This window comes from Octopus bimaculoides, chromosome 15 (assembly GCF_001194135.2).
Source record: "Octopus bimaculoides isolate UCB-OBI-ISO-001 chromosome 15, ASM119413v2, whole genome shotgun sequence".
Lineage (NCBI taxonomy): Eukaryota > Metazoa > Mollusca > Cephalopoda > Octopoda > Octopodidae > Octopus > Octopus bimaculoides.
Genome location: NC_068995.1, coordinates 37,109,344 through 37,125,727, shown reverse-complemented (window position 1 = coordinate 37,125,727; position 16,384 = coordinate 37,109,344). Strand labels below are relative to the sequence as shown.

Genomic DNA, 16,384 nt, shown 5'->3' with positions numbered 1-16,384 from the left:
ATATATATATGCAGAGAGAGACAACAGAGGTAGAGAGTGTCATCTAAGAATCAGTAGACCAGAAAAATAAGCAATCGTATATTTGTCAGCAGTCAGTATGTAAATTAAAGTCGAAAGTAGTCACCATTTTTCCATACCTAACATCTCTGACAAGAGTACTTTATAGTAAGTAGAAATCGTCAGTTTATCTAATATCCAGCGTGAAACCTACTGGTAAGTATAGGTATAATGGATTTATGATACATTATTGTATACTCTGTGTGTGTATGTATGTATGTATGTATGTATGTATGATGTGGACTTGAAAGACGTATGCTACTTCACAAAAACATTCTTTCGGAATCAGATTCCAAAAGGCAAAGATGTATAAGAAATTTGAATAATATCTGTCACATGTGTTTTAAACCCTGTCAGTCAGCAGCTAGTCTTAACTAGTCTGAGGGCTCAGCAACGGAGGGATTATACTGTGTGATTGGGCATGGTGTTTGTGCTGATTGGATGGCTATCATCTGTCAAGATGAAGCAATCATCATTATGTATGTATGCATGTATGCATACATGTATGTATGTATATATATATAGAGAGAGAGACAGAGACAGAGACAGACAGACAGATAAGTATGTATGGAAACTGCCAGAGGTGGTGGAGCGTCACAAACAATGATCTGCGGATTTTGTTCTCCTCTCTGTACACTGAATTCAAACCGCACCTTGGCATAAATTATCGTAAACTTAACTCGTCCCGTGGTTTAACATCATTACCTGGTGTCTTGGATATATATATATAATTGTCCAATAACTTTTCATACATAAAAAAACAGGTACTCGTATATCAGGTAACAGAGTGGGTTCAAATTTATACAATATTATAAATTGCTTCATTACAACCAATTCAGATTTTGTATTAAAAATGTTCCAAGTGTAGAAGAGTAATTTAAAAGTCGTCAGATACATATGCTGCTTGTGTAGAGATAACGTTACATGCCTGCTCAACGGTCAAAGCCACACAGATGTCATGTATGTGCGGAAGAAGTAGTACTGAAGTTTCCCTTGTGTGCAGTGCAAGTACAGAGATATATGGGTTCAAAGAAAAGTACTTCAATGTGCAGATTTAACAAAATCCTCTTAAATTTCAGGAGACATAACATCACAACTTACAACATTGGCGAAGAACATTTGACTATTGATAGAAAATATTGCACCATATAATATCAACTGAAGATTACTGGAAAAGTGCGGACTTTTCTTCAACAGTAGTGGAAGATACAGCCATTGTTTAATGGAGAAGATAGTTATTCTGAAGAATTCACTTTAACCAGGGCCCTTACTTAATCTAAGGAGGAAGTTTTGTCCTTTGTCCTCATGATCGAAAATATATTTTAACCAACTTAGCAATGACAGTTGACATTTTGCTCTATTTTTTCCCATAAGTAACATCACCTAGCGCTTATACACACTCATACATATACGCGCCCACGCCTGTTTTAGAAACACTCCTCCTCCAATCCCTTTCCTTCAAATCTATTTCTCTCCTCTTCCAAAATTTAGTGGACAAGTGCAACTTGAATGCTGACATGTAGACCAATAATTAAACGGTTTAGTCTAAGGACTTAACGGCCAGTTTTATTTTTTAGACAGCATTTTTCTATCCGTGAGTTTCGTTCCTGGTATTTTTCACATCACTGTGAGATGTAAATTGAATGTAGTGCTTTCAGACCGCCAGTGCAAAAGAGCTCAAGCTCTTCCATTCAACTATGTCTGGTGACTGTTAAATTACCTTTCCACACGTAGAAGGTTCTTTAGCACGAAAACGTACTGTAACATGAACTGGCTGTTATAAAATAATGTATCCCCCCTAACCCTAACCCCACATCGTCCACCATGTTCTGTGCTTTCTTTGCAAGATGAGTAGAGTTTCTAGCACCTAATTCAACCTCACTTTCTTGAATAAAGCACTGTGAGTCCATTATATCTCTCGAACAGCCCTGCGTATCAAATTCGAGATATTTGGAGAAGATTCGTCCACTATTCTTGCACCAAACGTAAACTTTCCGCGGCTGGATTTGAACTCAGAACAACAAGAGGTAGAACAATTACCGCGATCCTCTAACCATTCTGCTAATCTACCCTTAACCCAACCCACTGTATCATATGCATGTGTATATTACACATTTTAATACCTTTCAATTTATTTTTTATTCGGAAACTAAGGCAACCGTTATTGGCCTAACGTTTTCTATTCATCACCATTTCAGATCAATATTGAAATAAACAAACAAGCTAAAATTATTATTGATCAATTCAAGTTATGACACAAAAGTTGATCTGTATAATTTAGAATTCGCTACTGAGATATGTTTACTAATGCAAAGTAAGCTAAATATGGAATCTAATTACAAGTATTTTGTGATTGTTTTTCTTGCAATTACGAAACGAGCATGAATATGAGGCTTTTAAACGTGCCATATCCATAAATAGTCACCAAATTAGCATTTTTTGTTAAAATTTTATTTGAATTTGTATGAAAACACGAAATGCTGCTTGAAACTTCATTATATTTTAAGAGCAGTAAAAACTGTATGGCCAATAAAGTATTATTCATATTAATCAACTCTGATTTTGAAGGGATTTCATTTCTTGCGCGGGTGTTTATTAAATGTATTTTGAAAATGCAGATATTTGTATTCCACTAGAGAACGACTATTCTATCATAAATTGCTATATGCACAATGAGCAATGACAATTAAAACACTGATTGCATATTTATTCCTAATATGTTCCGGCAGATTCGAACATGTATCTGGAAAGTTATAAACACTCATTTTATTCATAAATCATTTGGCTGACGAGAGACAATGGTATCAAGGCACTGTTTGTACCAGAGTCCCCATACACTAATGAATTGGATGTGCTCTAAACAGACATTCGTCTCCGAGGAAAAGTTGTTCTATGACGAGACATAATAGCGATTAGCATATTCGCGTTCAGACACGACGAAACATTATGAATAAATGTGCAAATTCTTGTCTATATTCTGTTATAGCAATTCTTTTAGTATGAATGCTATATATTATAGGTAAATTCTCTAATACAGGTTCATTAACTTGGTTTTGATTTCTAGCTAAAAGCATTTTTCAATTTCTTCTCTTCTCCCCGTTAAATCTACCTATAAAACAAACAAATATCAGTTCTCATTGAGACAGTGAGCTGGCAGAATTGTTTGAACGCCGTACAAGATGCTTAGCAGCATTTCATACGTCTTTACGTTCTGAATTTAAATTCTGCCGGCGTCGACTTTGCCTTTCATCTTTTCGGAGTCGATAAAATAAGCACTAGTTGAGCACTGTGGTCGATAACATCAACTTACCCACCCCCTCCGAAATTGCTGGCCTTGTACCAAGATCTGAAACCAATATTCGTTCTCATTTCTGGTACTATCCAACCAGAAAGAAAATGGCTGCATTTTGCTTCCTTTCCACTTAAAAGTGGAAGTGGCCAGGACGAAATTTCATCTTTCCTAGCGGAAAAAATTCCAAAAGCTTTTAGCCTGTCTAAAATATAATAACTCAGTTGTCCTTCCTGATGAAGGAGTGACAGCAATTCCTTGTTCTTACATTTTTATGAGAGCAGAGATTTAAAAATTACAGTTTACAGATATCAATATTTAAAAGGAAAAATATATAATTTGAGAACTCTATTGCAATCTAGAGTGGAAAGGGGAAGGAAGAATTGATCCTAGTATTGGATCGCAGCTTATATTTATTGACCCTGTAAGGATAAATGGTAAAATTGACCTCAACTGTATTTAAACTCAGATTTCCAGAATGAATACCGCAAGGCATCCTCTCCGGTGCTCAATGTTTCTGCCACTTTTTAAAGAAATACTTAATGCAACATATAGATATTATAGCGTTCCACCCTAGTGGTATATTTATATCTAAACTTAGTATATCTATAATTATATTATGTAATGCGTGATTTTAAGTCAATGTGGTGCTATTTAAGGTAATTTGGCTACTATTTCTAGCAGGTTGAAAGTAGGACTTTCTCCTTGGCTCGTCACGACGTAATCGAAGTAGTTTCATGTTTAGTATCACCTGAGAAAACTGTCACAAATACTCCGAGGCTTAATTGCAGAATGATGCATTCTTCTCTGTTAACGTAAATGTATTAACTGCAAGTAACATTGCTGAAACAAAGTACATATTTTTTTAAATTAAAAATAGTAGAAAACTCCTTTTTCCACATATTTATGTATCTAAATTATTTAATTCTTACAAAACGAATATGGAGTAAATTGAGCGATATTATACCAGATTCAGTAAATACTGTATCGAGTCCTAATGCTCATAGGGCCGGTTACCCGGTTTCTGTAACACATAAGTGATCGGCATAACTGCATTTTACCTGAACCGGCGCCAATCAGTCAGTGGTTTTACTCTTTTAGAATTAAGAGGACTAGAGCAACATGATTACATCATGACGAGCCAAAGAGAAAGTCCTCCTCTCAACCTGCTAGAAATAATAGCCAAATCACCCTAAATAGCACCACATTGACTTAAAATCACGCATTACATAATATAATCATAGATATGCTAAGTTTTTTGCTTAATAACCCAACGCATCACCCGATCCGGAAATCGAAACCGCTATCTTACAGTTGTGAATGTTCCGCTCTAATCACTAGGACATGCGCCTTCATTCAAGTCCAGTAGCCTCAAAGGAATTCCAAAATTAGGTCATAAAATTTTGCTTTCATTATATACATAGAATATCCAGTGTACTACTGATATTTGGGGGAAGGGAATTAGCCGATATCACCAACCCTAATACACAACTGGTACTTTATTTTATCGACCTCGAAGAGATTAAAGGCAAAGTTTACCGGCAAAGTTGACCTCGCTGGTATTTGAGAGTAAAGATGTACGAAACGCCATCAAGCATTTTTTCCGATGTGCTAACGATTCTGTCAGCTCCCAGCCTTAATTATATATACAAATATAAAATATATGTAACGAAATGTTAGCGCCAAGCAGTGCTTAGGTATAAGCAAAATTTAGTTTTGTTAAAATATGTTTGTGACAGATTTCAACAGTTAAAAGGCAAATTCATTGCAGTTACCGTGGAGAAAATTTCTTTTTACCATAAGAGAGATATTTTGTCTACAGTAACTGCAGTGAATTTGACTTTTAACATTTGAAATATGTCACATATTTTAACTAACCTAAATTTTGCATATTTGTGTGTTGCTTCTAATTTTAGGGCAAATAAAATACATTTTCAAAAATTTAGATTTATAAGTTTTTTTCTTGTATAATTATCAAACTCAGATTTGTCATTTCTATAGAACATGTTTTTTATACTTTTAGAAATTTGCATTTTTAGCTATTGCTTATGTACATGTATAAGTTCCAAACAGAATTATTTTTCTATTAGAGTAAGTCTTCAGGTCAACTTAATGTTAAAAAATAGAGTTATATTAATATTCCACAAGCCCTTCCAATATATATTTCAATTATATTCATTTCCTTCTTTAGTGTTTCTTTGAATAGATATTACGTGAGTGTGTGTGTGTGTGTGTGTGCGTGTGAGTTCATGCGTGTGTGTGTAAATGCATATATATGTATGCATATATACATATATATATATATATATATATAACTACACACACAAACACACACGTACATGCAAGTATATACACAGGTATACAGTGCTTACAAATTCATACATACATGTAAATGTATTTGCATGTGTAGATGTTCATATTTCTATGATACACACACACACACACACACACACACACACATAGATGCGCGCGAGAGAGAGAAAGAGACAGAGAGAGTTGTGTATTGCAGAAGTTTTGAGACTTTTTTAGAAGAGGCAGTTATAACTATCCTAGATTATTATAATTTTAGCACATCATTTCTATACATCTAAATAAGCTGACCTGCCAACCTTTGTTATTCCAGATTGAAGAAAACGGGTGTACCAACACTTTGAATACACCCTTCAAAACACTTCTTCTCAAAGCTGACTAGTTTGCAGAATGCTGTTGCGACGTGAAGACAATTTGGAAGTTCTGTATGCAATAAAGTTTTGTGTTAAACTGGGTGAACACGCCATAGAACCTTATATACCAGTTTGCTCATGGATTAACTTGCACGAGTCGAGCATCTTTTTTCCTTTGGTACAAGAGACCAGGCAAAGCAGGTTCACCTACAAGTTCATGATGGTCCCCATTTGGAGCAGAAAGGATAGCATCTTCATCCACTAGGCTCCTCTAGTCAAACAGTCAACAAAGAGTACTTTATGAAGTTTCTGAGGGTGTTCAGGAAAATATTTCTTAACAAAAGGCCAAAGCACCTGCCACAGAAGAATGCACAAGTCTATAATTCAGTCCTGATAACCCACTACTTCATAAAACTTTCCCTCATCCTCCCTACAGTCCAGACCTTAATCCCTGTGACTTTTGGTTGTTCCCCTAGCTGAAGGAGAAGGTGAAGGAAGTTATTGCGAGAATCCGGGACATTTTCACGTTGGAGGACTTATGTGGGGGTCTTCACGAAGTAGCTAGAGAGCTACAGAAAGTGTACTGGAGTCAAAAGATTCTACTTTGAAGGCGATTAGAGTTTTGTACTTCGTTGAAATTGATGTGACACCTGAAATAGCTTCAAAACTTCTGAAATGCACCTTGTATATGAGAGAGAGACAGACAGACAAACAGACTGACAGATTTGTATGTCTGTATGTGTGAGTGTGTATCTATATATATAAGTTATGCGGCTTTTTCAATTGCATGAACAAAAAGTCGCAGGGGGACGGAATAAACTACCTGCATCAACTTGCTATACAAACAGGTAGTAATTTTACCTTCTCCTCATTCATAGTGCAAGTTCTGAAGAGTACAGTTATTTTTTCAAAGCTATATTGGAAGTGACACAGGAGCACATTTGGCATGTTTTGCGAGTTCAATAAAAGTAACAACGCATCGGAAAGTGCGAGGAATATTAATGCAGAATATGGGGATCGGACAATAAGCGCATGCCGGTCTCAACTGTGGTTCCAGAAATATATATACAAAGATATAAATATATACATATATATACACATTCTCAATTTTATATATATATATGCAATTACGCATGTGTGTGTATATAAATAGATATACATATACAACATAATAAAATATTGTGTGTGTGTGTGTGTGTGTGTGTGTGTGTGTGTGTGTGTGTGTGTGTGTGTGTGTGCCTACTTACATATCTATCGTGCGTGAAATAGAGAAAGTGGTGTCAATTTTTTCTAGATTTCGTATATATATGAGCAACATTAGTAAACAACATCAAATCAAAGCATAATTTCTTCTGCACCGTCAATTAATAATTATTTTGAATGAAATATAGAAATACACCGACAATTCCTGCACATGTATTCACATTTGTGATAACGGGCGTGATAATTTGAAAAGCTAATTTCTGTTTACCTTTTGCTTTCTATTTTTTATAATTCACAAGAATTTTACACATGACGCAAAATAGGATCTCGTTATTCATTCTGCACCTAATCTTGGTTAGTCTAAACATAAAGTTGTGAAGACTATCTTCAAAGTGTGTTCGTTAAATGATTCTTTTGATGATTTTTTTAAAAATTTTATTTTGAGTACCATGTGTTTTGCCTTCCATATTTTTCTATGTATAGAAAATTATCAGGAAGAAAATGTAAAAATGGAAGCTTTAGTTCCTTATCATTGGTTCGGTAGTTTTATAGCTTTAAAGCAAGTTCATAAACACAGCTGAAGATTCTGCTTTAAGCAATCCTCATAAATTTTCTATTCATATTTTTCGATAATTATCATTTGTTGTCATGCTGTGTACATTACGATAGAAAAATCTCAGCTTTAGTGTGTTTGTGAATTATATATCATTCTCTTTTTCAGGTGAACTTACAACTGTTGATATAATTACACGTGAGCCCCAACAGGAAACATATACACTCGATTTACAGATAATTGATTCAGGGGAACCCCGTCTTTCTTCTAAAGGTCAAGTTATTATCCACACGTCAGTGAATAAACCACCAGCTGTCATGAAGAAACATTACTTTAAAGTACAAGAAAATGTTACACCCGGTTTCACTGTAGGCAAAATTAATGCTTCTGATCCTAATACCAACACAAGTATGAAGGAGAAACTGAAATTTTCAATCTCCGACTCTGACAGTAAGAACATATTCATTTCTATTTATTTTTGTAAATGTGGCTCAGGATATTCGCCATTTAAATCACAATTACAAACATACATACTTCATCGAATTCAAACCATTGTTGCTTCAATTTCCCTTAATCTAACTTAATGGCTTCTAACTCTTTTGTTGTGCTCTGAAATCCTTATTAATGTTAAAAGTCAAATTTAATTTAAACTCTTTTTGTAAAGATTATATGTCTGTGTGCCTGTGTTTGTCCCCCACCACCACCACTTGACAAGCGGTGCTGATGTGTTTACGTCATTTGGTTTTCATCTTTTTTTTACATTGTTTTTCTTTATACAACACACTCTTTTTTCTTTAATTTCAATACGAAGAAGGATTATTACCTCAGTATATAATTATAGAGAGTAGTGAAAATAACATAGTCTCCAATGAATAACAACGCTTCAGACCTGAGGCCTTTCTTTTATTTATAGCATATTAATATGAAAAAGCTGCTACAGGGTCAATTGAACTACGAGAGATAGCAGTCCAATCTCTCTCATCTTAGTGTCTTAAAAAATTACTAAGCTGTGGGGTCGAAATTACGCGTTGGATAATGTACTTAGGAGTTCAGAGCGCCGCGAAAAAGAAACGATGAGTATGGGTTAAAGACGCTTATCATGGTTCAGGTCGATGAGAATTGAGATGAGAGTGGCTATACAAGAATCTCATTTTCCTTTCAGCAGGAACTGGACCTCTTCTAAAACCTAATGAAAATAAATCGGTGATATTTTAGACTTGTTTAGTGAGCGAACTGGTAGAACTGTTCGCACCCCAGACAAAATGCTTAGCAGCATTTCGTACGTCCTTATGTTCAGTGTTCAAATTCCGCTGAGGTCAACTTTGCCTTTTCGGTGTTGACAAAATAAGTACTAGTCGATATCACCGACTTACTCGATTCCCTAAAATTGCTGGCCTCGTGTCAAAATGTGAGGTTAATATTTCCCAATCATTGTTAAAATATATATTGGGTCATCCCATAATTAATACGGCTATTTTATACTTCTTTTATTTTAAAAAAATTAAGATAAACAAAGTTATTTTTTAATCTAAAATATACTCTCCTTCATTTTCAACAATGCTCTTCCATCTATCTGGCCCTCTTGCAAAACTCACTTGTCCGTGACGAAAAATACTCCTCCAGTACTGTTCTGACCTCGAATACAGAATTCATATTTTTTTCCGTCCAAATAATTTTGAAAACTGCGGAATAAATGATAATCAGATAGTGCAATGTCTAGCGAATATGGTGGGTGAGACATCGTTTCCCATTCAAACTGCTCCAGCCTTTCGAATGTCATCCTTTTTATATGGAGCCAAGCATTATCCGGATGGAAGAACACTTTTTGTCTTGAAACCAAAGATGGTCATTTACCGATGGCGTGCAGGCGTCTATGAATCGCAAAATGACCTAATCCAAGCTTCTCTGCTAGTTCCTCAACTGTTACGATGAGATTTTCTTCCACCGGGGTTTGCAGGATGTCCTCGTCGAGCTCTACAGATCTTCCAGGGTTCCAGGATGAGGCTCGTCTTCTAAGCAGTAGTTTCCGGCTCGGAATTTCTGGAACCACAATTGACACTGATTTACGCTTATTGTCCAATCCCCATATACTGCATTAATATTCCTCGCACTTTTGTTACTTGTTGCCTTATTGAACTCATTAAGCAAAATATGCTGAATATCCTCCATTATAGCTTTGAATAAATAACTGTTAAAATCGAACTGCACTCTTCAAAACTTGCACTAAGAATAAATACAACGTAAAATTACTATCTGCTTTTATAGCAAGCTAATGCAGGTAGTTTATCCCACCCACCTCCGACTTTTAGTTCATACAATTGAAAAAAACCGCATTACTTATGGGATGACCCAATATGAGGCGCTAAGCTGGCAGAATCGTTAGCACGCTAGGCAAAATGCTTAGCGGCATTCGGTCTGTCTGTACCTTCTGAATTCAAATTCCGCCGGGGTCGACTTTGCCTGTTATCCGTTCAGAAACGATGATTATGAAGCAATATTAACTTATTTTTGAATAAGTGTCCACTAAAGAGCTACAACTGTCAAGCATTGTACATTTTCTTTGTATTTTTCCAGCTTCTTAATGTCAATTATAATCAAGTAGTTCAAATTATTCTCATTCGCCATACGTATTGAAAAGAAATTTCTTTGCAAAAGAAAATGAAAAAAATGAAAGTAAACAAATCATGACTGAAGTACTTGAAGAAAATATTTGAGAGTTTGGAAAAGAAAATCAAAATAATTATTTTCTTTAAATGTCTTATTTTAAAATATACCAGAATATCTAGTCAGTTGCTGTATATTAAAAGTAGATTTCAAAGGTACACTTTTAGAACCCAACTTCGATTTTGCATTATTTAACTTGACGTTCACCCTTAATTCTATTGAGAACTGCATTTACACAACAAATCTCACTTTTTCATAAAGCACAGGATACTGTTACTATTGAGATCAAATTCTGGCACAAGGCCAGCAATTTTGGAGGGAGGGATCAAGTAGAATACATCAACCCCGGTGCTCAATTGATGCTTATTTTATCGACCCCGAAAGGATGGAAGGCAAAGTCGACCTTTGTAGAATCTGAACAAAAAGATGGAGGAAATGCCACTAAACATTTTTCCTGGCGTGCTAATGATTCTGCCAGCACGCCGCCTTAGGATAGTGTTAGCATTCCTTTCTACTATAGGTACAAGGCCTGAAATTTTGTGGGAGAGGGAAGAGTCGATCACATTTATTCCAGTGCTTAACTGGTACTTGTTTTATCGACTTCGAAAGTATGAAAAGCAAAGTCGATCTTGGTGGAATTTAAACTAAGAAAGTAAAGACGGACGAAATGCCGCTAAACATTTTGCCCGGTGCGCTCGTGATTTTTAACTTTTCTAGGCACAAGGCCCGATATTTTGGGGGGAGGTGGCCAGTCGATTAGATCGACCCCAGTACACAACTGGTACTTAATTTATCGGCCCCGAAAGGGTGACAGGCAAAGTCGACCTCGGCGGAATTTGAACTCAGAACGTAAAGACAAATGAAATACCGCTAAGCATTTCTCCCGGCGCGCCAACGTTTCTGCCAGCTCGCCGCCTGTGTTAATATTGATAATTAGTGTTTTATGTTTTCACATAAAGGTAAATATTAAACAACTTATATCAACATGTAAAGAGTGTAGATATGGCTATGCGATCGATATCGATAATGTTGAAAGTTTATGCAAAAAGTTATCAAAGTTCCTATCTACATATGATCATATAAATTCGGTGTTTCACTCTGGAGAAGAAATTTAATAACCAACTGCCATTCTTAGACGTATTAGAACAAAAGAAGTAATAAAGATGTTAGAATGTATATAACTATACATAAACATTGCTAAAGTGAAGCTAACAGCAAGTAATAAATGGTAGAAAGACTGTGCTTAATAAGATATACATTAGTTAGTATGAATAACCATTTATTCCAGGCGAATATAAATCAATGTTTCTGTAAACATATTTCATGACGTGAAACGTAAATTGTCTGTAATTGTCTATTTTACTTTCTGTATAAGTGACTCAATATGGTTATCTCTACAGTAGCGGAAAAGTTCAAGCCTAGAATGATGGTAATAAGGAAATTAGCATGGAAGTCTTCTTCAGTCACAAAGAGTTTTAAAAAAAGAAACATCCCCCGCTGCGTCCAACAAAAATTACAACTAAACCGATACACATTTAAACACAAATACTAACAATTTAAAAAAGCGCAAAAATTGTATCGAAAATTCTATTTTAGATTACAATAACTAGAGCACCCCCAAAAAATCAAATTCTCCTTTAGCTTGCTTAGTGAGATAAAAAGAGTGAAAGAAAATGCAAATAAAAGTTATGGCACAGATGAATACCTCCAAGGCCAAGGAATTTACCCAAGAATGGCAAAAAAGAAAGGCATATACTTCTGTTTTTCAAAAACAGAGTTAGGGCTTTAATATATTCTTGAAAGAACTGGAAGATATTCTGCCCAATGAGTGACAGAATATGAGCTGTACCACCTAGTCGACCTGGTCAAGGAAGAATTTCTAGCTATGGGAGTTTATAGCCACATATATATACATATATATATATATATGTACACACACATATATACATGTATATATATATATATATATATACAATTCAAATATCCAGTCTTGTTATATCATGTGTCACGCTGTTTCTTGCCCTAGGATTACATTGAAGTACATGAATCTATGGAATACTCAGCCATTTGTATTTCAATTCAATATGTAAATGATTAAGCTGATCGAACAACCTAAAACTTACAATCTAGAATGCCTACTCAGCCATGATTTTTTTTTTCATTAATAACTTATATGTATACATTTTCAGATTTACCCTTTACTATCGATGAAAATACGGGAATGGTGGTTACTAAAACATTGCTCGACGCGGAGACAACCTTAAGCTATACATTTCAGATATTGGTGGCAGATAGTGGATATCCTTCAAATACCGTTTCGTCAACTGTAAGCGTTGATATTATCGATGTTAATGATAATCCACCAAAATTCTCTCAACAGTTATATTCTGCAACTCTCGTTGAAGATAATTCTAAGCCAATTCAAAACCAACAAGTAAAGTTTGTAAGTACCTTTTGGATTATTGCTGTCAGTGCTGCTTTTCTTTGCTGTCGATGTTACTTGTAGTTGTTACTGTCGTTGATGTTCTTGTAGTTGCTTTACTGCGTACTTTTATTTATTACAGATCTTTTTTTTAATTTGCTAAAGAAGGTATTTATAACTGAACACTTCAGGCGAATGTAACAACTTGTCAACCAGTAATATTGACCTATACTTTCTAATGTCAGATATTTTACTTAAAAGACAAGAAAAAAATTCACATCGCAAACGTGTTGCTAACAGCAATTGATGTCATGAAAAAAAGTAGGATGAAATACTTGCTTTTTGCAGTTGATGTTTATTGTTTTTGTTTGGTGATATTGGTAGTAGTGATGTTGTGTTATTTCTGTTGCAGTTTTGTATTTTGCAGTTATTTCTGATAAAAATGTATTGCTACTGTTGCTGTATATACATTCTAGTCAAATTTCGAAAGTTCTGTGCACGTATTATTTAAATATCTCGTGTTTTTGCCTATTTCCGTTGAATCTAATTATCTATAATCAAACACAACTAAGCCGAAAACATCGCGTTGTCTCAAAGTCCCCTTACGCTTGTGAATCGTGCCTGTTATTAACAAACGTCGTCTAAAGGGAGATGATCTCTGACGAAGAAAAACAATAGTGATCAGATATTCATAATAATAGACAGTAACTGTCTGGATTATGCGTACATACAATTAATTATTAAATATCAATATTGTTCTTCAAGATTTCTCTACTTCGGTAATCAGACATTTTAGTGTTGTACAGTATTTACAGGTTATTCCTCTTGTGTTTTCTATTCAGCTCTTTTAATTACAATATGAAGATTTCATTACTGACAGCTATTAAAAATTCCAGAGCATTTACAACAGAAAGTTCTTGAACTAATTTAAGATCTTCAGATAATTAAGCTCATATTTCCTGTTTCTGCTTTATGTTCCACTGTCCTACAAGACTGTGACATTGTCATATTAACAGTATTAAAATTCTCTAATAGAATGAAAAGTTGTCAGTGAGAACGCAGTCGAGGCATGTGTAAGATATAGAGAAAAAAAAGCATCTAAAAGCTATAATAAATAGTATTGCGAAAAATGAAATTTATTAGTTTAGAAATTCTTTAGTTCAAGAAACAAAAATATTCAAATCCGAAATTATTAAAGTTTGTTTCTCTTTCTCCATTTTTTTCTCCTTCCTTTTTCTATTTATTCCCTGGCACTTTGCTTGCTGCTAAGTGTTAATGCATCCGATGTAAATGGAATTGTGCAAATGGGCTTGTTCTATTAATATCTTCCTTTCAATGCTTGAAATCTCGAATAACAAAGAATGATAGACGGAAAAGACAGAAACTGGTTTTTTTTTTTTTTAATACAAAGAGAGTAACTAAGGAAATAAAAGAAGATAACTGCTACTAGGATAAATGAATAAATTTGATACTGAGGTGGGACGAGCAGGAAAGGAGATGGAGCTATTGCAAAGGCTTTCATCACAAAAATAAATGTAATAAACAAAAACTTTATCATTCAACATATGCATATTCTGATACATGCACGCATGCGCATACACGCAGATACACACATACTGCATGCATATGTGCATATAACGACATGTCTCATGTAGGCACGAATGTACGCGTGTACATATATATATATATATATATATATATATAATGTATATGAAAATATACAAATCTTTTAGATATATAAATATGTCAAGGATAAATATGTAAATACAAAATATAAAATATTATTACGCCGCGCGACCTCCTGATACTGCCAACAGGCTCCAACAGTCTGTGTCCGTAGCTCAGAAGATATACAGGCGAGTTCAGCAAGCCAACTTGCTTAGAAAGAAAAGAGTGGTAGTTATAGAAGTGAGAAGAGTTGAAAATAACAAACAAAAACCGTTACGCATAAGCAACATAGAATAATTTTAATTAAGAGGCGAACAAATATTAATGGAATATATTTCAGAGAGTTATTTCATTTACATCTGGAATGTATAGATGATTTATTTTCTATCTTTTTTTTTTCCAACTGGACACTGTTACTTCTGAATTCACGTTAGTCCGGTACCAGCTTCATACTCTGCATTCTTTACGTTGCCAAGTTCACTGACTATTTTCGCAACTAGTTCAAAACTTTCCACCTTACAAAGACGCTGCTGTTCACATTAACCGAGTCACATTCACCTTCGCATCGAACCGACTTGTAAGCGTTCTCCTCGCAGCAAAGACGCCACTGTTCACACAAACCACTGATGCCAACTTCACATTGACTATTTTCGCAGCCAGTTCAAAACCGTCACGGTTCACATTAACTACTGACATTTACAGTCGCAATACATATTCCACTTCTGACACCAACTACAGTGTCAATTTTTCAATACGAACTGCTCGATCTCAACCGCCGCACATCGGCCCACACATCGACTACTACATAAAACCGCTCTCATCGACTTCCAGCACATCATATGTCAATGTCATACATCGTCTTCCAGCAGACTTCGAACCACGTGTTCGACATCCGCTCAGGGCATAATTACTATTGAAGTCAATAGGAAACTGTTGGATGAAAAGCTATAAGATGTAACAGAAAAATATAAATTAGCGAATGACGCCCTTTTAGAAGTAAAGAGTTATAGAAAAATATGTAGGAATCGTTTCTTTATAATAATAATAATAATAATATACCAACGCTATTAACAAATAAATGAGTGCCTGTTTTTGTGACTTAGATTTCTTGACAACTATATGAGTGTATATATTTATTTATATATATTATAGATAGATAGATAGATAGATAGATAGATAGATAGATAGATAGATAGATATACACACACACATACATACATACATACATACATACATACATACATACATACATACGAACGCGTAAGTACTGATAGAGCAGCATATATAGGATAAAATCCTTACAGAGTTGAAAAATATGTCAGCAACTAGCCATGTTTGTTTTTATGTTCAGTTATAATAAAAACAATTTTACATCAATCAAATTGTTAACTCTGTACTTTTTGTAGAGTACAAATTTATTATTCTTAAACAAGAATGCTAAATAGTGACTTCGAACTAGGCCATCGTCGGGCGGGAGCAGTCCGACGATAGCTTAGCTCGTCAAAGCTTTGAAGTCACTGTCAACAACATTCTTGTTTAAAATGTTAAATATATATGTACATGTGTATATATATATGTATGTGTGTGTGCATATGTGTGTGTGCGCGCACGGGCATTTTTGTTTTTATATGAATATGCTATTTTTTTATTCTTTTACTTGTTTCAGTCATTTTACTGCGGCTATGCTGGAGCATAGCCTTTAGTCGACCAAATCGACCACTGGACCTATTCTTTGTAAGCCTAGTACTTATTCTATCGGTCTTTTTTGCCGAACCGCTACGTTACGGGGACGTAAACGCATCAGCATCAGTTGTCGAGCGATCCTGGGGGGACAAACACACACACACACACACACACACACACAT

The 16,384-nt window shown here is 34.9% G+C and overlaps 1 protein-coding gene across 1 annotated transcript in view; it reads left to right on the top strand.

Moving 5' to 3' along the window:
- LOC106875431 (protocadherin Fat 4) overlaps positions 1-16,384 on the top strand; it is a 483,512-nt gene that overhangs the window by 289,635 nt on the left and 177,493 nt on the right. The window contains exons 23-24 of the mRNA XM_014923579.2: positions 7,934-8,215; positions 12,619-12,872. Coding sequence (XP_014779065.1) covers positions 7,934-8,215; positions 12,619-12,872 — 536 coding nt within the window. The remainder of the gene's footprint in view (positions 1-7,933; positions 8,216-12,618; positions 12,873-16,384) is intronic.